We start from the raw sequence: 25359 nt of genomic DNA on the forward strand, positions 1-25359 counted from the left end.
CAACACACTTATTTCTGTTAATTATTCTAACTGTAAAAATTACTACTCAAGCTTGACTACCCTTGAAATACATTTTTTTAAAACTAGATTTTTATTAGGAACAAAGAAATCTAAAGTATATTTGCAATCCTGAACGGCCAAAGTTTACAAAAAGCTTGAAATCAATAACTGTGCAATTTATAAGGGTACTTTAAAAGGCCACACACACACAACAGCTCTTGATAATTCAGTAGACCAGAGTTTAACTGTACACATTTACTTTGCAAATGGTGAAAGTTTTGAGCTGTCCTTCAGGGAGTCAGGGAATGCTTCAGGAAAAGTAATAGCTTACCACTACTACAGGTAATTATTTTGTTTTGCTGATTGGCTTGCTGTCTGATGGAAAGTTATGTGAAAACTAAGCCTTGCCTATTCCAAGCTCAATGGAAACTATTTCCTCTGATTCCCTTTTTTCCTCTGCACGAGGCTGGGAAAGGCCTTTAGGAATTTTAAGGATAGGTCCCGTCTTTTCATTAATAATGTTCTGACTAGTAGTTCCTTGTGCTTTGGCTTTTATTACTGAATTTTTCCAAGTGCTTTAGTTATTTAGTTTCTTGCAGTGCTACATTTAACAGGCTTCTTCCCCCTCCCTTTTCATCTCAGAATCAACGTGTAAGAGAGGGATTTTAACTACTTTTTCTGCATTTAGAAAACATACCGTAAGACAAGTGGAAATAGCCAGGAAATGGCCAGGTGAATGAAAAACAGTTACGAGTGTCATTGTTTTTTGACAGGCTTCATCATCATTCAAAGAAAAGCAGAAGGGAGAGACCCAGACGCTCAGACAAGGAGTGGCCTTGGCTGGACAGTATGGGGGGAGCATTCCTCCTTCTTCAGCTCATCCTCATGTTGCTTTGGAGGGAAAGCCAAATAGCAGCCACCAGGCTCTCTTGCAACATCTGTTACTGAAAGAACAAATGAGACAGCAAAAACTTCTTGTGACTGGTAATGATCAAAGCTTCAACACAACAATCATTTTAGATATTTTTAATGACGTTTGTATTCTGACTGTTGTGAAAAGTAGAAGGGTGGGAGAGAAAAGCATAGATTTTTTTTTTTCCCACGTTAGTGATTCTGCTTGAGTTCGTTAGCCTGAAAGAATTCCATGATTACAGAAAAGAGAAAATGATTACTTCATCACATTCTTTTGCAGCTGCTGAACTTCCCAGCATGGCTAGGCATGTGGTACACGTCCCACTGCATCAGTGCTAATGCTAAGTTCTGCAACATACACCACTCTTCTTACTGAGAGATTTCTCTTCTATTAGAACCAGTAGTTTGTTTTTCTTTACACTGGAGTGAAATGTCACTCTTTTGCAGGAGCAGTTCCTCTTCATCCACAGTCTCCTTTAGCAGCGAAGGAAAGAGTCTCACCCGGCATAAGAGCTGCCCACAAACTGCCTCGTCACAGGCCACTGAATCGAACCCAGTCAGCTCCTCTTCCTCAAAGTACTTTGGCCCAGCTGGTCATCCAGCAGCAACATCAACAGTTTTTGGAGAAGCAGAAACAGTACCAGCAACAGATCCACATGAATAAGGTGAGTTCCCAAAGTAAGGAATTTCTAATGAACATGAATGTTGAAAACTAATAAGGAACATAATAGATGTCAGTGCCATGTGGTAGATGAGAATAGACAGGTTCTTGCAGGATTACCTTGCTTATGCATAGTTAGTGTACTTTTATATAGGTCCTCATTTTCAGCTTTTGATATGCTTGTTGACACCAATAAGAATACAGTTCAATGAAATAGGTATCAAAGCATCTTTCAGTTTTATTTACAGATGCTTTCCTGCCAAATGGTAAATTACGCCATAAAGATTACTGGCTGTCTATCCAGCTTTTTTTTTTTATTTGTCATTTCCAGTTTCAGAAATCATTCAGTTCAGCTGCCTTTGAATCATATTTTAAGCTCATTTGTTGTGGAATATTATGTGGAATAAATATATAACTCATTTGAAGTCAACCAGCTGATGAAATTGATCTTTTTTGTGTTAGAAATATATTGACAGTCTGAATAAATTTGTAATCATCTTTTATCAAATCAGCTTCTTCAATGTAAATTCATGAATAACATAATGGTTTGTTAGCTATATGATAAAAAAATGCCAGTGAAGGAGAAAGAGAAGCATTTGCTATTACTAATATCAGATACAAGTTGAACTGTGTCCCTGTTTCCCTGTATAGTAACACATTTTTCTGAGGAGAAAGAAAGAAGAAAAGGGACCATTCACTAATAAACAAAGTACAGCAATATCTAGGTAGATTTATCAGGGGCTAATGCTTCTACAACAAATGTGATGCCGTTCCCTGCTCTAAAATGAAGATATTCAAGTAACTAAATGCTTTTATCTGAAGAACATTTTTCTTCACTTACTGCATAGCCTTCCAAAAGTTGTTTGTTGGAGCTCCTTGAATAATTCAAATATCACACATCTTTACTTCTCTTGTTTTGTTTAAGTTATGTGATAACTATATAGAAGAGCTAGTGGCAAAGAAGAAAAGATGAAAAGCAGAGTATTTGGTCTTTGTACCTATGTGAAAAGAAAAAAAAAAAAAGTCAGTCCATCTTGCAAGGGTGAACTTCCCAGGGGGTACTGATTCTTTGGAATCTACTAAGAATTCCCAACAAAATTAGAAACAAACCTAGAGTTTAAGTACATAGTTTGTACAGTGGTTTGGTTATTAAATCTTGTCTTAATTAGAAAAAATGAAGACCAGAAAACTTCAAAGTTCAGAGCTGATCCTTGCATGTTAACCCCTCTCAGCTTGGGTGTTTTGATTACTCAACTAGGACTCCAGTTGGCTTTTCTTTGAGTATGCATTCCATATGTTTAATCAAGATGGCATATCTTGTAGCCTCAGGTTTTGAAAATATTTCACCTGCCCTCAACTGTTTGAAAAGAATCTTTACCAGTAAAGTACTGAGTCTTTATGCTGTTTGTGGGTATCCACTGCAAACTGATCAGTTACTGTTTATGCATTCTTCACAAAGCAAAGAACCACATTGACATGTTTGTGTTAGGTCACACTTATCTGCATACATTCTACCATAGCATTTGGGGATATGCACTGTGACTTACAGGACAGGACCATTTTTCCTGAATGTCAAAATTTAACTTGAGTCACATTTTACTAGGATACATTGCACCTCACAAGATTCAGACTGGAAAAGAACTAAAAAGAGTGAGGTTGGCCTGTGATGATGGTTGTTTCAATAACATTTTTTTTTCCTGTTAAACTTTTATGAAACTAAATATTGAGAACAAGTCCCTCCCAAAACAGTTGAAATACCCATTCATTCTCACATGGGTATTTGTAATAAAGAGACAAAACAATTGCTTCTCTTAAAACTTAATGAACCTAGCTTTTATTCTCTACAGTATAGGCTATATGCGAATGTAGGTAGTAGAAATTTATCTTTATCCCAGGGTCTTTAGCTTACTTCCTTTGCCCAGATAGCTCAGTCTCCCTTATCTCTACTCCCCAAGCAGCTAGCTTTCATCAGGAGCACAGTAACTCATCAGAGCAGCAAACACCTAAGGAGGGATAGGATCATGCTGCATCCACAGAAGCAGTGGATTATGTGAGGATGTGGGTGGTTTATCAGACTTTTTTTACTGTCTGTAGCGAAGAGATTCTTCTACCATACTATTCCCAGAAGAACCGTTCTGATGAATACCACTGAAAATGACCGTGCTCCAATCATACATCTGTCTTCTGCAAGTATATGGAAAGCCAGGTGTTCTCTTACGTAATTAACAGAATAAATGTGATTTTTAAAAACTGGCATTTAATGGTAGCCATTATTGAAGGAAGTGAGAAATGATCAAATGAGGGAGTGGCTGTTAAGTACTGAATTCAAAATTATATTTTTTTAACCCATTAAATTTAAAGGTTTGGATTGAACATCTGTGCTGGCATAAGGTTTTTTAACTCCGCCAGCAGGATGGGATATACTTTGTTCTTACCTTACCTTACCTTTATTTGCAGTTTTTTGTTTGTTATTTAAGCTAACAGCTTTGTGTGGCTCTTACAATCAAACGTAAACTCTGCAAAGGAGGCTTACCTGAACCGTAGAATGAGATGTTCTACACCATGTAGCAAAGACATCTTTGCATTTCTTAGGACAAGTCTGAGCATGTATCAGGTGAATACATGTTTTTATTTTCCACTCCTCTTTCCTCACTGTTCTGAACATAGGCCATATAATGAAACACATATCTGCACAGATTCCCTCCTTTTCAGTCTTGAAAAAATGTTTTAATTAGGAGTACTCAAACATTCTCTTAAAAAAATTGGTTAGAAAGATGAGAACCATTTTAAGCTGACAGGACTATGAAATCCCAATTGATCAAGAGTTTAGAACAAGTTAATACATTCTATTTAATTTCCATTTCTTTTTCCTTTTTCCCCTTATGTTTAGGACTCTGTAAGTACTTAAGGCTGTCATATATTTCAACTGAACCAGCTATTTGAATTTTTGCCTTGAAATGTGATGATATGGCATGTGTCAGCAATCCCTGAAAAGTGATTTTGGTCAGATCTTCTTGGTGGACAAATAGGCAAATCTTGCTATAACAGCAAAAAGAGGAAGAAAGCAACAGTTTCTCACCACCCCATAGATCTTTTATTTATCTTGTGTTAAAAAGTGATTTCTTTTCTCTGATAAAAGAATATACTTCAGCAGCAAGTGCTTCAAGCCTGTGTTGTTGTGAGGGTGATAACAAGCAAAATCTGACATAGGTCAGAGGTAAAGAATTCCCCTGGATCATTTCCATTCTGAAAAGAAACAAATCATTGCCAAGAGGTGTGCCTCTGTCCTTAATAACAAAGAGAAGATCCCCTATGGATTATTTCTGGTCAGCTGTCATATGCCAGGCTTTTGATGTGGGAAATGGTATACGTCTGCGCTGAAGCCTGACATTTATACCTGCGGGATCTAGTATGCTGACCTTCTAAAAACATGCTGCAAAAGTTGACATCACATCCAAAAATAGGTAGAAACGCTCGTCCCAGCTTTCTGGAGAAAAAATGATAATGAATGTGCAGTAACCTGAACTCCTCTTGTCTTTGGGAAGCTCGACTTTGCTGTTGTCAGCTTTAATACACTTCAGCTCAAATGACAGCTTATTTCCTCATAAGGCCCTTTGATCACTATTGTAGAACTTCATTCTGCTCAATAAAGGGAGTCCAAAGTCTGAAACTTCCAGCTAAAATTATTGCAGTTGAGTACTGAAAAACTGCTACTACAATAAAAATCCTAAAATCTTGTTTTTATTTGTGCATATCTGTATCTAAAAAGCTTTTATGCTGCCACTTGCAGGAAAAAAAAAAAAAAAAAAGATTTTGAGATAATACAAGTGCAAAACCAATAGAGTAAGTCTGAGTTCTATAAAATCAGAAATTTTAATGTAAACAGCATGTGAACAAAGCCCTCTACCTTTAAAAGGTGGGATTTTTGGTTGTTTTTTCTTTTTTGTTCTTTTTTTAAAACAAACAAACAAACAAACAAACAAAAACGGAAAAAAAAAAAAGAAAAAAAAAAAACAACTGTGTATTATGGATAAAGTCCTGCCCCTGCTAAAGCTAAACTAACACTGTCTTCACTGGGACCAAGATTTCATTTGATCAGTGAATTAACTTCATTCACTTCAAATGACCTCCACAAGTGTTCTTTAAAAAATGTGGTGATAGCATTTTGACTATACACAATTATTTGTCAGAGTCCTCCTTTATATTGGAGTAATGAAGGTTAAAATAGTGGGCCAGTTTTAAATGTGCACTAAAGTGCAGAAGCAGTATGGACAATGTTAAAGGTTAAATAAGGAGTGCCTGAATTTCAGTTTTCATTCCAGGGTATTAACAGGTTTAAAGCATCTTTGTATAAACAGTGACTGGGCAAGACTGTGAAGTAAAAAGCAGATGATAAAAAATCTATAAGAAGTTAAAGGTCAATAGTGCTTTGGAAGGTTAGCATAACTGACCTGTCTGTTAATAAAAAATGAAAAATAATACGGAGGTTTCTATTGATTAGTTAACAGAAAAATTAAGATTATTTATCATCAATAGGAATATTGAAAAGAGACAGTTAACCACAGATTCATCATTCACTCATCTGATATTTAATGAAATAAGAAAGACTGTTTTGATCAGATTCAACTTGAATAAATTAGTTTCATTAGTTTCATTAAATAGATTATAACTTAAGATTTTGGCTTTCCAGCTTACCTTTCTGACTAGCATCTTCTGAAAGTGAGAGAGGTAGCACGCCTCTTCTTTCAAATATTGCTTATAGTGGGGGATTATGTGGACAAGACTACAGCAACAATTAGAAATGCCCAGAGAATTTTCTCCTTTCTTGAGAACTAATGTTTAAGACATAATTCAGAAAAATGATCTTGAAGGTTTAAATGCATCCCTTAGGAATGTACTGCATGGGTAACAAAACAGTAAGCAGGTGCCAAGTCATTTTAGTATGCCTAACAGCTTACATAGCTGGTCAATGTAATCTGATAGCTACAGCACAGAAGGAGAAAAGTGTTTTCCATAAGTATGTAAATGAGTTCCTAGAAACGACAGCCATTTATTTAAAAAGAACAATTAATCAATGAAAGAAATGTATGTGGTGGGTGCATCAGAATTTTGTGCTTTGTCTCTTTGTAAACACATTTTATTTAAAATAGTCCATTTTACAAGAGCTTGTTATTACAGAGGAGACAAAGAAAGTGGCTGCAACTAAAGGCCCTGTAAAGTGGTTGTTGCAGTGTCCAGATTATTTGTGCTTTGTCTTCCATTTTTCGGTACAGCCAAGAAAGTTTGATTGTTTTTGATGTCTTTTTTTGGACTCTTGCAGTTATACAATGGAGCTGATGTCTGTAAATGCTTCCTCTCCTGCTGCCACTATTTACTTTGGCTCATGAATATCCCTTACAGTTTAATTTCCTGAAAATAAAAGGGGAAAAAATATAGGTTACATTAGAAAGAAGCCATTTTTTGAGTAACTCTTTTACTTGGAATACCAATTACAAGAATGTGTATTGGTTCAAGAAGAACAATATGTACAACTAATTTATTCATTAAATATAAACCACTCTTTAGTTATTATTTTTAAACATAGTCTTACTAAAGCTCAGATTAAGCAATCACATTCTCAGAATGAAAAATGTACATTAAAACCAGGAAAAAGTTCTTCATGTATCTACAGATAAATTCAGAATTAAAAAAAATAAATAAATGTGAGTGGAGATTTAAAGAGAAAGATTTAAATGTTAAGTGTAAGCAGAAGGATCCAGCTGCATTGTGAAAAAACTTGAGCAGTGTTCCATTCAGGGTTTACTCTCTGCTTTAGGCAGAGATGTAAGATAGAAATATTGATCCTAAATTGTTATCTTTTCATGTCTCCAGATATGTAATTTCTGCAGTAGTGCTAGGAGTATACATAGTATTATATAGTATAAAAGAAGATGTTTCTGACTTAGGAGAATTGAACAGTCTCCTGATAACGATACTAATGTAATTACTGGGATAAGATGGGGCTGTCTTTAAAAACCACATTAACAACTGTGAAAGCATGGTGGTGATACGGCTTAGCAGACTGAGCAGCAGGAGCGTTTCTTCAGGTTTTGCCCCCAACGCGGTCCACCCATTTTGTCAGGCTCAGTCATGTGAGAGGACATGATTCCAGTGCTTCCTTACCTATGGCTTAGTTTCATTCTCAATTCTGCCATCAAGTCACAATGTAAAGGATGTTTTTAATAAGACTTTGCATGAAAGATGACAATATTTATGTACTTTGTAAATTTTATTGTAAAAAAAAAAAAAAAAAAAGAGGGAAAAAAAAAAAAAGACAATTCCACCAAGTTTTAGAAGATTTGTTTAGCTCCTCCTGTCACCATAGCCTGGAGCAAATCTCCTCCTGACTTCCATGGTGTGGGAGTGGGTGCTAAGACAGGCACACTGCAAATTGAAATACATGCAAATACTACACGATTCTTCACAGTTCCCTTATATGTGCTTGTATCTCCCTGCTGATTGCATGCAAAAAGCATTTGCAGCGTTCCACATATAGATTATATACTGCAGGTCATCATGTGTTACATCAGAAAGCTCAGCAGCACTGAAGATCTGTGCCATGCATGTCTTAACTTCACTGTCAACATGTAGTCCTTTTCTGTTGGCTTTCCATCCAGAATAACCCACCTGATGTCAAGTAACTGGCACATGGGATGCTTTACAGATGGATCAGCACTAGTGACTCTCCTGGCTGTATGTGATTATCTGTCGCACAGATGTTTCAGCTTGTACTTGCTTACTGGCCAGTCAGCCTTCTCTTTTTCTTTTTGCTTGAGGAATGGACAGGGATCACATGCAGATGTTTAAGTAAGCAATGGAGTAGTATACCCAATCTGAATATATGCAGTGAGCTTCAGTGCCTTCCTGGTTGGTGTCATCCCCTGGCAAACAACTGGAAAAGATTTATGGGTTTCATCTGATAAATTGTCAAGATTCTTCTTAATAAAATGAGAAAATTTGCATTAGTTGCAGTAATGAAAACTCCTCAGCTCAGAGCATGCCACCTGCAGCATGAAGGATACATGTGTTGTGATTTTGCCGTTTCCAGAGCAATGAAAAGGGATTTTTGTTTGTTTCTTTTTAGTAAACCATTATGTTCCCATTACCCCCACCCCACCCAAAAAAATAAAAATGAAGGTTTGCTGTGATTACAGCCTGTAGACTTCCACTGTGGATTTTTTTTTTCTCCATTGATGTGAGGTGTATGTGTCAGAGCATCACTGGGACAGCAAAAACAAATCGTTCAGATATCATCGCTACCTTTTTGTGAGTTTCTTGAGTCCAGCTGTAGCTTCTCGATCATAGTTCACATGACAATGCTGCCCTTCCCTGGGGTGGCATTTTTCTATATGCATAAGTGAGCAGAATGAAAGAACTAGACCAGAGTCAATTGTAACAAAATATCTGTACTGAAGCCATACAGTTACTCAGCATATAAACCCAGCAAAAACTCAGTTTGAAAGACTTGATATCTGTGGAAGGGGCAGATGGGAGAAGGGAGGAAGGTAAAGTGTTTTGTTCTTCTAAGTATATTTGGCCTTGGTGATACAAATCAGTATTTGCTTAAAATCAAGTGGGCCAGCTGAATAAATGATAATTACTCATTTGGTCATGTAGATACTTACTTATCTGTCTGATTTATGCCTCTTCCAACAAGGCTTCTTTATTATTAATTATTATTATTTATTTATTATTATTTCCAGTTTGGCTTTTGGATTACATTTGGATTTTTTTTTTTGGAATATATTTGTGACATCTTAAACAAGAAAGCATAAAGAATAAACTATATTTGGTTATGACACTCCGGCATCTGACATTTCAGTAAAGCTTTACAGTAGCAGTTAATGGTGTAAAAACAGTATTGCCTGGGTAGCTGTGTTATATCGTCACTGCTGAAACAAGGACACCCGTACCATACATGACAAAAGCTGCAGTCCTTCCAGTCAGGGACAGGCATCCTTGTTGTCTCCCTGTGCCACAGGAGAGGTGACTGACACCGTCTGTTTGTCACTGCTCCTCTGTGGATCTTCATGCAGCAAATGATAGAGAAGCCTCTGTGAGCATTCCCTAATTTGCTTGTAGCAAAATATTAACCAAGATACTAATTTTCTTCTCTCTTAAAGAGTTCCTTTATTATTTTATGTTGGGAAAAATTAACTGTAATGTGTATTTATATCAATTTACCCATTTTTTTTTCAGAAAGAGTATGAAGGGAGACTAATTGCTTTTGATTACCAGCTGCAACAATGCAACAGACATGTAGTAATGTTTTAATTAGTCCGCCTTATTTTTAATTAGCATTACCGTATAGCACTTGTTACATAAATGATATTTTCAACTGCAGAATAACAAGTGACCTTTCACTTAGGAATGTTGGTTCTTTTTTTCACCTGTAAATTAATGTTTTAGTGATGCATCTTTGTTGCAGAAGCTGTAATTTTGTTGGTGCAAATCAGGTGATTCCCAGTGTTTGGCATTGGTAAAAACAGTCAGTAACCATTCCCCCTCCTTCTCTTTCCAGATGCTCTCTAAGTCCATTGAGCAGCTCAAGCAGCCTGGCAGTCACCTGGAGGAAGCTGAAGAAGAGCTTCATGGAGACCACTCGATGCAGGAGGAGCGAGCTGCCGCTAGCGGTGCCAGCATTAGGGCTGAGAGCAGCAGTGCTGGTGTGGATGACAGAATAGGACAGCAGGTTGGGGCTGTGAAGGTCAAAGAGGAGCCACCGGACAGTGATGAGGATATTCAGACCCAGCAAATGGAATCTGGGGAGCAAGCTGCTTTTATGCAACAGGTAATAGGCAAAGATTTAGCTCCAGGATTTGTAATTAAGGTTATTATCTGAACATCATGTGCATTTTTTTAGCCATTGATAAGCGATTGTGTTTTGATTCACTGATCTAGCAAATCCTGATTTACCATTCAAAGAATTTAACAAAGGAAGAGGTGTTGTATGCACATTTAAAGACATAGTGGAGCTCATCCTTATGGCCACTAATGGAGAAAATACCTGTTGCAGTCAATTGCTCTACATAACTGCATAATAGACGATAGAATTTGTATTAACCCAGGATTACATTACTCTTAGTGCAAGAGAACTTGTTATCACCTAGCTTGTTGAGATCAGCTACTGCTGGAATTATTTTCCAGACCTGATTGATGAAACATTCTTCTCTGATTTTGAATCCTCCGACTTTTGCTTTCAGCTATCTGTATATAATGTATCATAATGTAGTCTTGAACACTGTTAACAATAGGGTATTTTTTCCCCCAGTGGACAGGTACTGACTGCTATATAAGCGGTCCCAGGCTGGAGTACAAATTGTAAGTTAGAGAAGTGCACAAGAAGGATGTAAAGATGCCAGGCAAGGCACTGTTTAAATATTGCATTGTTTTCAGTTTTTGCACTGCCTAATTTTTCATTTTGTTGTATTTGATGATACTGTCTGCAGAGACATTCTTAAATGAAGCAGATGCAAATACTGTCAAGAAGGAAAACACAGCATTAGGTTTCAATCAGATACTATGGTATTGCAGGAAAAGCACAGAACTGTTATCATTATTGTCTGATATCCAATCACTTGTTTATTTTTTTAATAAAGACTAATCATACAATATGGCATTAACTTTATTATTAGGTCTTACGGACAAATCCTAAAATAAGGTCAGTGTAAAAATGCCAACTCAGCAGGAGGAAACTTCAAATTATCTGACAGTATTTTACAAACGCTGAAGAGCAAAGCACATTTGTGCAGTCTGTGCTTTCAGAGAGCTGGTGTCCCTTTTGTTGCTATAAAATCAGACAGAGCAGTGCTGGATGCAATGGCAGGCACTGTTTATTTAAGTCAAGACTTTGTCAGGTCCCTGCTGTTCTCCTGCAGAAAAGTGATTCTGAGAGGGGGAGCAGGAAATGCCTTATGGAAACAGGAAGCCCAAGTGATTCATGTGCTGAGGAATGTAAGGCAGGGGGAAACGGGGTAGTGTTCTCTCTGTTTTTAAAGGCGCTCTATGAATTGATTTATTGTCAAAGAAAATAACAAAGTGAGTAGGGAAATTGTTAAGGAAGCTTTCCAGTGAAACATTTCCTTCATATTCCCTTTTGATATGTTTACCTTGTTTTATAGGTTTACTTTTGTTAAGCTAGTTAAAGATTCATTGTATTAAGATCCCCTTTAATATGGATAATCCCAAACTGACCTGGAATCCTTGTCAGTTTTTTTTCTATTAAAAATATTTATATTTCTAAAGCTAAGGTATTTTAAGGTGCAGTATCCAGTTTCAAAAGAGATAGCTGTTTTGCCAAATGTAGAAATTGTTCTGAAATGTTATTAGCATGTGTTGTTTACATTATGCTCTAATACTATTAAATCTCTTACAAAATGTTGCAACTTATAAAGATACATTATCCTTTTTCCTAGAAGATCTCCAAACAAATGACTAAATAGCTGCTATATAATGAAAGGCCTCCCAAACCATAAAGATCATTTTAGATAGGAATGATATATTAATTAATTGACAAAATATAGGTTATTTTTATTTGTGCTTTATATTTGAACATAAATCTTCCACCGTCTTGGATGAAAAAATCACATTCACATTCAAAAAGTGAACTATATAAAAATGAAATTTTATGTTTTTCCCATTCCATATAGTTTTAATTTTATTTGAAACCTAACTTCAGCTTCATCAAAAGGGATAGTGCATCTTTTAAAATACATTTTATTTGGGGAGAAACTTGCAATGAGAAGATTTTTGTACAATATCATTTCAAAAACATGTATTCACAAAGGACAGAAGATATTTTTATAATGTCATTCAGGTGAGAAACCACAATACATTAGTGGGCTTTACTTTCAGAATCTTTCAAATTTGGATAAAATTGAAATAGAGAAACTACCTGGAACCAGTGAAAAGGAAAACTGGGTTTAAAAAAAACAGAGATTTCTAATTGATAATTGTCTCTAACATTTTAAATCTACTGTATTTATTATAATTTACACCCTTAGAGGTGATCTCTTGTTTTGTGTTGTAAATATATTCTGTTTGTATGTTCCCTTTTTTTGCCTTCTGATATAAGTCTCTTCCTTTCTCAAATAAAGTTTTTTTTAAAAGATCCCCTTTCAGATATCTGACTTTGTGTAAAGTTGATAACTTAGTTGTGCTTTTGCTTTGTATAACCAAATATGTTTGCTACACATTGTTGAAACAATTGAAGCTTTCAGGAGCAAGGTTTTTATTACACTATTCTTACAATGATTACACAAAGTCTTCCTTTTAGTCTCTTGTTTTATCGTACATCGGCCATTATAAATTCTAGTGAATGTGGAAATAGTATCGATGCATGCTCATTTTCCCATCATGGCATTTGTCTTGAACATGTGATCATATGTAGTATCATATTGAAAAGGGAAAGTCCAGTTTATTTGTCCCTAATTATCCAAAATCTGGACAAACTGAAATAATTTCTATGACCATAAAAATGTTGAAACCGAGTTTATAATCACCTTTTTGAGACTCCTAAAGACCATTGCAAAACTAGAATCCATCTGTAAATAGAGTGGGGAAAAAGGGAATCCACAAACTTGATGACTTTCAAGCAATTGTGGGAGAAAGTGAAGTCCTACAGCAGAGAAACAGCTAATCACTTCCTTAAAGACATTAAATGCTTTACTGCTTGGTGACATTTCCTGAACTTTACTTCAGATCTGCCGAGAAAAACATTTTGTACTACGTAATTATCTCTGTTGCTAAAGTACATGAATATTACTAGTATGGGAAATCATTGCCTTCAAACTTCTTCAACTGTTCATTTAAATAGGAAAAGCTTTTAGCTGCTTTGATTCTGGTAGAATTTTAACTAAAATGTAATGTTTTCAGGAACCTAAGGATGTGAGAATAAATATTTTCATAATTCAAATGTAATTATTTAAGTGATCCAACAGCAAAGTAATGTTTTATCAGTAATACATTAAAAAACTGGTAAGAAAATAAAGTTTCAGCTTAAGAAATCTTAAGTAGCATTAACAGAATAACAATATACTGCTTGCCCTGTCAATTATTATGTATTTTGAATCTTGTGCCTGCAAGTAGATCTTGCTTTTGACAGTGATTTTACCGAGATGCCATTTGTTTAAATACTCGTCAAAATTAGACGAGCAGTCTTAAATGCTTTCAGTTGACAGCATTCCTGGTTTGGAGGCTACACCTACATTTTTTTCTAAATTATTTGTTTACCACACATCAAAGCACCCATAATGTAAAAAACAATCAAAATGTAATATAATCCTAAGGCCTTTTTTTTTTTTTTCCCAGGATAATGTGCATCTCTTTTATTTTTATTTTTTTGAACAGTAGCTGCTTAGTCTGTCCTGTTGTCCACAAAAATAAAGCCAGTTTGTAGATGCCAGTTTAGACATAATTACTACCAAACAAGGGAAAATGCTTCATAATATTTATAAACTCAGTAAAAACATGGTTTACTGGATGTTAGCCTTTTTCATCTTCTGATGTTAACAAAAGAGGATTAAAAGTTGAATGCCTCTGCAAAACAGGAGGACTCCAGACACTACCACTACTCCTCCTCTCTATTCAGCAATTCATTCATGCACCATCTTCATTCCATCTTTGTTATCATCAAGATCACTAAGACTTCTGTATATTATTTAAGCTAACTATACCCTGTTTTTGTCTTCACTGGCATTCTGAGGTATTATCTATAAACATTAGTTCCAAGCACCAATCTAAAAATGTTTACTTATTTCTCCCCCTTATGAATACTTCACAATTTGAAACCAAAATTAGCTAAGGCAATTTCCTTCTTGTATTCTGTCCCACTAGCAGAATGTCCTACTTATCCACTTAAGAGATGTTTGTTTGCTTTTCAATTATTTGTTTAGTTTCTGATTTCCTTATGCAGTTCCCATCATCTGGGTGGTAGCAGTGCTTCTGTACCTGGTTTCTCAACAGAAGAATATAGTGTAAAACATTATATACTAAATTACTGTTCAGGCAAACAAAAGGCAAGTATCATAATTTTATCTTCTGCATTGCTCTAGTGGAATCCTGTTGATTTTTTTTGTGGCATTTTATAACTGCAACTGATAGACTCCGTGCTTTGCATTTAGTAGATTTTGCACTTTGCATTTTTTTCCCTCTTTTAACTCAGCCTACTTTAGAATTAGAATAAAAAGGAAGGAAAAAAAAAAGAAAACAAACAAACAAACAACAACAACAAAAAAGCAAACACCATCCCAAAACACATAGACAGTTGCAAGGTGGAATGGGGGATGCTCTGGGCTTCCCAGCCATGCTCACTCATTCTGCTGCACAAGCAGAGCTGGGAAGGGGTATCTTCTACATGCGTCCTGCTTTCTGGTCCGCTGGACTCAGATGTCGTGCTCCTGTTGCTTAACTGGCCCCATACCTCATATAGCCCATATGGGCTGACTTTGGCTTTACATGCTGGTAGCAAATGGCTACATGTAGGCACACACAACTATTAGAGACCCCAAGGGTTGGTTCAGCAGCAGCTGAAAGTTAAAGGGTACTAGCTCACTAACTTGAAATCATACTTCAGCGGTGCCTAGTTCTCTGACGTGACTACACGGGGCCCTTAATAACTACAATTGCTTTGACAGACCAGATACTTACTTGTAACCAATTCAGTGCCTTAATTAGCTGATTAAATGAGATGGTTTGAATCTAGCTTGGCACCTTTGTGGCTTTGGTTTTACTTTTCCATAGTTGCTGTGAAGTAACTCTGTTGACTCTAACAGTACATAGCCCTGAATCATAAGGGAAGTTGGCTGCACACTTGGTTCTTACATGTTGATGGCAAGTTGCAGCATTTTTGACCTTGATAAGTGCTGTGAAGACCCAGAAGGGAAATGAGAAATGGAAATGTAACTTTTGAATAACGTCAGACTTCTAAAGAGACCTTCCACCTTCTCTGCTCCCTTCTACCCTCCCTAAATGATTTTGTAACCACAAGTCATTCTGATCTGTACTAGCTTAATTCATTTTTTTTCTTTTCCTTAGGCTACCTTAGTCATCTCCTGCAACTGTCCATCCAGTAAGAGAAACACTAGCCTTGTACCGTAATATCCTTCCTCAGTTCTGTGAGTGCACAGGCCCAGTACAACCCCCAAATAACACAAGCTAGCATTATGATTACTTGATTCATACCTGAGCCTTGACTATCCCAGAGAACTAGGGAGGTTGGAGGGAGGGAACTGTGGTGTTGGATTTGCTTTGTGAAATTTTTTCATTCATTTACATGAAGCCTTTGAATATTTAGCCAGCTTTGTGTCTTCTTTGCTCTTAAGGGTCTGTCCACAAAGTTTTTAACTGTTCATTATCAAATGCTACAGGAAGAATAATTCATTATTTTTAATGCCAATTCTATATGAAAAGGCATAATAATAAGAATTTCTACAAGTAATTTGCCTCTCCCAGTTGAATGTGAAAATGATTTTTTTTTTTCCAGGAAGTATCAAATCTACTTAATGCCAAGGAGATGATTGCTATTTTTGTTTGTCTTGGCTATTGTACACTGCAGTTACAGAAGACAATAAGACTTATTTTATCGCATAACTAAATTGAGAACTGAGATGTCTGAACAACCATATGGAAAATGTTTTATCAGTATATTACAAATTAGCAAAGTTTTTCATTTTAATGATAGCAGCTCAGAATAATGTCGATAGTGCTTATATTTTTTGATCCAAAATTATGCATGCTTCTTTTCCTTCTTCAGATGCTTACGTATAGTACTTTGGTACTGCTGGTACTGCCCACTTCTGTCAGTGAAAGCAGCACATAAGGAGACTGCTGGGGCAACACCACACAAAATTACTTAACTGGGGGTACATAAGTAGCGTGAATCAAAAGCCTGTTAAGTGCAGATCCCAATAATTATCACTTCACATTTTGACAGTCAGATGATATTACTTTCATACCAATGGGCAATTTATCATTTCCTGTATCAGACAGCATGTTTTTTTATTATTATTATTATTCTCATTGAAGAGGATTATGTGTTCTTGGAAAGCTACTTCTTTAAATGCTTTGTGTTTGGAAGAGCTCTGTTTTGACCTCCAAATGTTTTTCTCTCTCCCTGACAGACAGGTGCATGCACACACACAAGTTTTCATTTTTTCCTTCCCTTAAAATATGACAGTAAATACATGCACTCCTCAGCACACTGCTGACTAAGTCTTAATAAAGATCTGTTGGTTAACACCCTGGAAGAGCAGCTCAGCCTGAATGCCTTGGAGACATAGGTGCTCTAATGCAGAAGGCAGTTCATAATCTGTCTCCTCTCATGGCCTGGCCTGTCACCTTTAGATCTCCAGGAAGCCGAGGAGGTCTTTCTGCTCAGACGGCCTGCATTTCCTCAGCAAAGAAGCTTGTGAAAATTACAGCTACAAGAGTGCAGCAATGGTGAGGGTTTAGCAAGGTACTGCTCAGCTAAAGCATTTGTATTGGTCTCCAATGCTTTAATCTTTTCCTTTTACACCCATTGAGAAGGGTGCTGGGATACTTTTAGGTGGCAGTTTGCAGATTTTAAAGCTGATTTCTGTTACTGAGCGAAGCCAGAAGTAGCACTAGGCAGAAATGTTGTTGGAAAATGCTCTTTCCTATGAACAGAAGAATAGCTATAGAGAACAGCTGTTCCTAAGCTTGCTTTCCTAGATCTTCCTCTACTGAAAATACAAGCTTAAAAGTCACCACACACAGAGAACTCATTCACTCAGCCACCTGACTGCACACGGGAACAGGTGGTCATCAGGGTTCCCTCACTTCTCTCTTGTTCTGTCCATTTTGACACCTCGCCTTAGGGCATTGTAGGTGCCAACAGCACATCCTTTGACATCTTCCTTTCTTTTCTTTATAGAATGTTTTTGTTCTCCATTTACCTGCATTTGTGCAGGTCTTTTATCATAGTTTTGCATTAGCTTCTGTAAGTTTTAGTTTTATGAAGCTACTGATTTTATGCAGAGGACTTCAAATCAGTCTTTGGTAGTGTTTCTGACAGAAAAACAAATTGCAGCACTGAATACAGGTGCTATCACCACAGGTTCAGCCCAGGGATACCTTACTTGAATAGTTCTGCCATGGCTGCTTCTGTAAAAAGTAGGGCTTGTCATGGATTCTGCAGACCTTGATCAAAATGCATGCAGCATTAACCTTTGCGATACTGTGAACTCAACTGGTCGGTTATAGAAAGGGATCAGTGTTTGCTTCCCCTTGCTGTCATGGCCACACAACGCATTTAGTGTCATTGCGAGAGGCTGAATATTAACTTATAGACAGATAGTCAAAAATTGGTAGGTACATTAACAGAGAAGGAAGATTTTTCTAAGCTCTTTACATCTTACCAGGATCAGCTCTACTGTCTCTACATACTCTGACAGCATGATTGATAGCTTCAGCTCAGAGTTAAGGAAGTCACAAGAAAGAACACTTAATGCTTGACACACAGCAAGCTCTTATTCATGTACTGATAGTTCCCCCCCTCCCATCCCCCAAGGTCACTGTTACAGGGCTGCACCATCACTGGTGAGACACTACCTGCCCAGTTGCTGCCACGGGAAACAGCCGCTGTGCTCGGTCCCTGCCTTTAGCAGGTGGGAAGCTGTGCTAGAGGAGGTCCTTGGGGTTTATAACAGGTCTTGGGAATGAGGAATAGGGTGGATAATTTGAGAGACCAGGGCAGAGGAAAAACAGCAACAACAAAAAACCCACACAGCTGTCCAAATTCTTTGGTCTGAACAATTCACTGAGGACAAAACTAAGTCAGTTTTGTTAACACTGGCAGGAGCTGCTGGACCACATTTTCACTTGGCTTCATAGGTCTAAGTACACAATGGCATTACAAGGACAAAGAAATGCTACTAACTTCACTCCATGGATTAAGTTCTCTCTGTGCCACTGAAACAGTTGTGGAGGGCCATAGGGAAAGTGGCTTCTCCCAGCACTTGGCTGAACAGGTAGTGTTGAGGAAGCACCAGAGCCTGAAAATCAGAGCTGCTTTCCAAGAACACATTTTGCAGGACAAGAACAGGTGCAAACAAAGCTACCCCTCTGTTACTCTCCTTCAGTAAATTACTCCTCACCACAGCCTTCCCCAGCCCCTTCTCCCACCCACAGCCGAAGGGCAGACCTGCAGGCATCCTCAGGTGCATCAGACCCTTTGCAGACCTCTTTGAATTTGCCTTCTTAAGGCCACAGGGGTCTAGCAAAAATGAGATTATCTCCAGAAAGGCCACAATTACCTTCAGTAACTGCTGCTTCACAGATGTGCTGGGGTCTCTTGTGGAGGGACCTGACTTCTGTGGCAGGGAAGGGACAGTGGCAGGAGGCCATGTCCAGCCACAGAGCAGGAAAGCAGGCAGATGATAAGGCATCTTCCTTGTTCTGGCACTTCCGTGGGAAGCAATGGTGGGGAGAGGATGAGGACAGGAAGAAGAGACAATAAAACATCCAACAGCAGCTTTCAAAGTTAGGCTTAAGAGCCCTCCTCATCTCAGAGAACAGGTCCATCTCTTCCTGGCCAGATCTTTTCCAGATCAAATAAATGAGATTAGTTAGTAAAGAAAGCATTCACAGGTGTATAAGAACAAAAGTTCCAATTCCTAATTGTTCATACCTATTACAACTTGAATCAATAACTTTCAATAATTTGAGAAATACTGTAGTAAGTAAAGATTGAGTCAAGAGCATCAGTTTTCTATCATCATTGTTATCCTACCTTTTAAACATAAGTTTACATTTATTTTTCCAGATCAAAGTCTGTATTTTAATTTCATTGAATTATTATCAATTATTAAACCTAGCACTCCAATTCAGTTCTGAACCTAGTATCAGAAACTGACTGCTTATCTGAGCATTCTTGGTTAAGGAAATGCATAAAGTGTAGATGGAATACCTAAAAATATTATGAAATTATCCAATACATACTGGACTAGAAAGCATTTTTTTTTTTCCTTTAAAATTTAATTTAAAGGACAGCTTTTTTGTGTGCTGAAATGGTTTTCCCAAAATTCTTAATTCTCTTCATGTCAAGAGTATTATGCAGTCTACATAATTTATCATTTACAATAAATGTTCCTGTGTGTCACCTCCCAAAAATCTCAAGAACTGGACATTTAATCAGTGACATCACTGTTTAAAAGTTCCTTCTAAAATGATTTGCAACCTTGTTCTTATTGTGCAAAATAATAAAAATAACAATTATTTAATTTGGCACCATCAACCACTGAAAGATGAATTGAAAAGAGATTAGTAAATGTTCTAGGTGATCTTAACAGGTCAACTACAAGTAAATTGAGCAATGACACTTGATGCCACTGACTGGCAACTCTGACTGTATTATGGCATGGATAAACATGCTGTCTTTCCTAAAAACTGCCCATGAAAACAAAATAATTTGAAATCATGTTGCTGTGGAAAACAACTTAAAAAAAATCTTTTTTAATACACATTTGGAGGGCCTGATTATTGCAAAAGCCTGAGAAAAATGTGTTAGAACCTCACGTTGTAAGGTACCCGAGATGTTTCTCTTAACTTTACTTGGAGATTCTTTCTTTTTCCCTTGAATCAGAGCACCAGCACTACCCGCCGGTGTGAAGCCAGCAATGCTTCCTGGATGTTCACATGCTCAGAGCATTTTGAGCTGTGCCTTTAAAAATAAATAAATAAGGAATGAACTTGTTCGACATTTCAAGCCAATGACCAAAGCCAGGGAGACAGTTGAATATGCTACTATATTCCCTTTAACTTTATTTTTGTGGGCATCACACATTTTTAAGATGGTTATACATTTCCCTGAACCAATGTAATATAAAAGATTTACTGTTACAGTTTGTGTGTGGCCAGGCAATGGCATATGGAAAACATGTTTCCTGCTATTTAATTTAATTACTCTAATCACGTGCCAGCCCCGGGCATGTCATTCTGGACCTCTGAGGCTCTTTGTCTGTCAAAGAGATGGACAATATCTTGGCTTTGTTTAGTTGCTCTGCAGGCTGCAGATAAAACCACTGAAATACTGACTGTTTGTTTAACCAAAACTTTGCATTTTAACCATTTGGCTTTGATTTTTTGTTTTACAAGAAAAGATGACATTTTGGCCTCAGTGAGCTGAAAAGGAAATATTAGGGATATGACGAAGAACTGTCACTTTTAGGCCTTAATAGATGAAAAAGAATACTCCAGCCTTCTGGTCAGAAATCAGCTTTGTTAGCAGAAACTTAAGACATGCATTGCTGTTATTTTAGAGTTGCCTGTTAGCAAGGGCAGCTGGAAAAGTCCTGTTTATAATTGCTCCATTTTAACATGTTTCATTCAACTATTTCAGTAGATGTTTAGTTTCTTTAATTTTAATAGATGAAACTGTAATGGATGAAACTCTCATTAAGATTTCATAGCAAGTAATCATGCTAATAACATTGCATCCAGGTCCAAGTTGGCTTTTATGTTAACACCCTACAGTGATTTTTATATACGAAGTAGCTGTAAATTAGAACTTTAAGTCTTTTGACATTAAAAATTAAAAGCAGAGAATACTTTGTTCATATTAGAAACCCCAAATCTGGAGAGAAGAGAGAAATTAATCACACACTTAGCTTTAAGTATGTGTTTAACACTACCATTTCTGTCAGCTGTAAGCACGTGCTCAAGTCCATGTTTTCCTGCACCCAGCAGTGATACTAAGGACTACTGTAGTCTACATGATTTCTAACAATCGTGTTGTAAGAAGAAACAATAAGAAGCAGCTTTGAAATGAAGCTAGTTCCATCTTATAAAGCTTTTCTATGCATAAATAGAGTTGTTTATTCTTCTGTTTCTGAAGACTGAACTAACTTCAGTTACTGTAAGTTTCAACATAAACGTACTTATCTTTATATATGGTAATGTACTGGTGCCCTGCCAGAGTAGCTCTCAACCTATATTGCATGGAAGAGGTTAGACAGAAGGTCTGTCAAATTGTCTCAGTAGGTCTGCACCATCAGAGGAGAACATTGTAAGGGATGGGATAGGATGCAATAAAAAAAAAAAAAAAAGAAAAAGCGTACATTTGAAAAGAATGGGACAGAACTGATATATTTCTGATATTTCTGTGTATGATTTCCACTTGGCTTTACTTTTTCCTTGTTTCCTGGCTGAATCATTGAGACAGAAATAATTTCCTTTAAGTTACACAGTATAGCAATGCATGAATTAAACTTTTGTTACTATATACAGAATTACAGCTCCTGTCCCATTTAGCTTTGAGCTAACCACTAGATGACACTACTTCCCACTTACTGAACAGGTGTGAGCATATGCTCCAATCTTCCCATATAACAGTTCATATATATTTTTGTTTCTCACTCGAAGAATATAAAAAACAACTAAAAAAACGTTATACAGGAATTGCCTTCACCACTATATATTTTGATGGATCTTGTATTTTGTATATGTCTTTAGCAGTGTGTACGCATGTCTTTGCATGATCTATAGAAAACATGGATTGTAGCTCACCTTTAGGGTGTTGTAATTTATCAAGTTGGTGATAGCTCTACTTAAAAAAAAAAAATGAAGAAAAAGAAAAAAGAAAAAAAAAAGAAGAAGAAGAAACTGAAGAAGAACTTAATAGGTTGGAGTTTTGCGAAGAACATTCCCCCTTCCTCCCCTCCCTGCCTGCCACCCCCAGTGCCTTGAAAAGAAAAAAGTGCTAAGATACTACAAGGCATCTGTAGTGTGATCCTGTAAAGACTGGGCATAGAGAAAAAAATAGAAGAGTCAGGTGTACTAAAGTCCAAAAATGAAAAACTGTGAGGAGAAATAGACACAGAAGCACTGTCATGCATATCCATAAGGCTGCTGCAGTTTTTAAGTTAGGAACGATGAACATTCCATAAGGGTGTGTGGAAAGAGTCCCACATTTCTAAAAGTGGGACTCTAAAAATCACAGAATCACAGTTCCTCCAAATCACAGAATCACAGAATGGATGAGGTTGGAATTATGCTAAATGTAACATAATGCAGAAGGGCATTAGGATATGCAAGTGGAGTGATAGCACTTTCCAATTAACTTTCATTTTTGCCTATGTCAGCAAAATGCCTATGCCTATCCTGCTCTATTAAGATTTGTCTTGAAGATTTATAATACATTTGCTCGTGTGCTCTAACTATATATACATACAACCTGTGATATACTTAATTTAAGGAGTATTGTATACGGCCATAGTAAAAAGTCTTTAAAATCTGCCTGTTCTCTAGTAGTGTGATAAGGTACTATCCATACTCAAAGCAAATTAAGAATTATCTTTTAGTTTAGTAATCTATATTGGAAAAAAACAAACAAACCCACTTCATCATTATGCAGTTGTTTAAAACCAGATCCCCAGTGACTGTGGCACTATTGGTTCATTCTCTTTCACATTAGCCAAGTACTTCCATATTCATGTTGAAGGGAACCTGCAAGCAAGGAGGGTAAGCCTCCTTGTCCAACAGGATGTGCTGCTCTGTTTAAATGTCACATCCTATTGCAACCTTTTATTTTAGCATAATTTCTTCTATTTTAATTCCAAGCACTGCTACTAAGGTCTGGTAAAGTCATGTAATGTGAAGTCAACACAATGCTAACATAGCTCTAGAGCAAGAAGCAAGGTACTTCTGTTAATAAACTATTTTTGTTATATCAAGTTGGCCATGAGATACAAACTCAATTGCTGATTTGTAAGACTTTAAGAAATTATATTTCCTTAATTATGTCAGTTTATTTGTATGTATGTCACAGTTCAGTTAACACTTCCTGTAGTTCTGTTGGATATTTAGGAATTATATTTACAGATAAAATCTGTCCCATTCAAAACTAAATTCTAGGTTACAAGAGTGCAAGTCCATAGTCCCTATAAAAGAACAGTGATACTCCAAAGACATAGAACCATATTTGAAAAATTATCATTTATCAGCAAAAAGAAACATGTTTATATATTTGCAACCAACAACTTCACTAGATCCATGTAAGAACAGAGATTTTCTCAGCACTTTAAGGGTGTCCAAGTCCCCAGGAACAAAAACGTTTGGAATCAAGACCACCTAAATTGTAACCATAAGCAATGCAATCAAAATCAAAGATATAGTTTTATCCTGTGCATGTGTTATTTGGACAGGTTAATTTATTGGGGATTGTGGATCAGAGGAGAATCCACCTAATTTTAAACATAAAATAAGAGAAAGGCTGGAAAATAACACTTTAGCCAGAGGTTTTGCTTCCTTATTAAAATGCTGTCTTGTATTTAATCTAAACAAGTGCAATTACTTTTCAGACTTGGATTTCCTCTACAAATTTTGTGCTCTTATATTTCATTTTAGATGGGAGTTTTATGCAAATTTCTTCTGTTTCACTGATTTCCTGCAGTTTCTTAAATTTGTCAGTAAACACCCTTGAGCCTCCCTCCAAAGACTGTTTAGGAAAGGAACAAGCTCTCTTCTTTTTGTGGCTAAGCATGGGCTCCAGGAAGGTTAGCTGGAGCATTCAAAATCAGGCAAGACAAGAAATATCTTGCAAAACAAGCAGCATATCTTCAGACCTGAGTCCATGACACACTGTGCTAAAAATATCCTGTTGGTTCATAAACTACCTGTGCAGGGCAAATTCCCTTCTCAGTCTCATTGTAGAAGCACACCATGTGAGGTTATACATTGCTTTTGAATGGAAAGGGGTGGGGGGTGGGGGGGAGGGCTAAATCACTTTTAAAGTCCTCTGACATAAGGACTTCAATGTTATATGATGTTATATCATTCAGAGCTAGCCTCTTCTCTGGGCTGTGAACCTTAGGAAGAAAGGAGCTTGGTTAAACCTGTTATACTTATGGATGAGAAATTATGACCTAATGGCATTTCACACTCGCTCTGTAGCATTCCTAGTTAACTGGATCAGAGATGGCAGCAGGAGAAAAAATAAATAAAAAAAAATCTTTCCCCAAGAAACTTGAAAGGCAGCAAAACTGCCTCAACGGACAAAGCACCTGAGCAATCAAATGGATCTGAACCAAGTTCAGAAGGTGGAAAGTAACATATGCAGCTTTGTACAGCCCTGGAGGTAAAGCCAGAGGTTTTGTTTACCCGGAGGTAAACAAATACTTCAAACTCTTCTTTCCTCTCTTACTCCCATGCATTACTGAGGCAGCATTAGCAAGAATTTAGGAGTGGGACAAAAGGTGACAGAGAACAACCAACCAGCCAGCATCCAGACTTCAGGTCTGCCTAGGACACATATGTGCCTTTTGACAGTTGCCATGAAAGCTCTCTGCATATACTCCAAAATCACTCTGTTTGGATTAGCATTTTAAGTGCCTTCTTAAAACTTCTGCTTGTGTGCTAAACTAGAATATGTATTAGAATAATCTACCATATTACAGACTATGCTAAATTCCATTAAACCAGTTAGGTTTAAACCATGTCCTATAACAATTCAATCTGATTTTGATAGATACAAATTTGCTTTTGCATTTTCAAACCTACATTTTAGCTAAGGCAGTAATGGGGAGTTTCTTCCTCACATTGAATCACGTGCAGTGATAGTTCCTGCAAATGTCCTGTAAGACATGTTTCTGAGCTCACAAGGAATGCAAGAGACCACACAGGCAAAAGGAAAACATACTAAAAGACAAACAAAACAAAATGAAAAGAGTCTAACAGAAAACTTAAAGCCAAACAAATAGGAAACACGACCAGCAGATACAAAAAAAAAAAAA

General features: G+C 36.8%; 1 protein-coding gene across 1 annotated transcript in view; it reads left to right on the forward strand.

The window, feature by feature from the left end:
• The window catches only part of HDAC9 (histone deacetylase 9), a gene marked incomplete at its 3' end in the record, with an annotated part of 402701 nt that overhangs the window by 208475 nt on the left and 168867 nt on the right, over positions 1-25359 (forward strand). The window contains 3 exon segments of the mRNA XM_082754738.1: positions 774-984; positions 1360-1577; positions 10134-10403. Coding sequence (XP_082610864.1) covers positions 774-984; positions 1360-1577; positions 10134-10403 — 699 coding nt within the window.

Source organism: Aythya marila (genome assembly GCF_965140915.1).
Source record: "Aythya marila genome assembly, chromosome: 2".
Lineage (NCBI taxonomy): Eukaryota > Metazoa > Chordata > Aves > Anseriformes > Anatidae > Aythya > Aythya marila.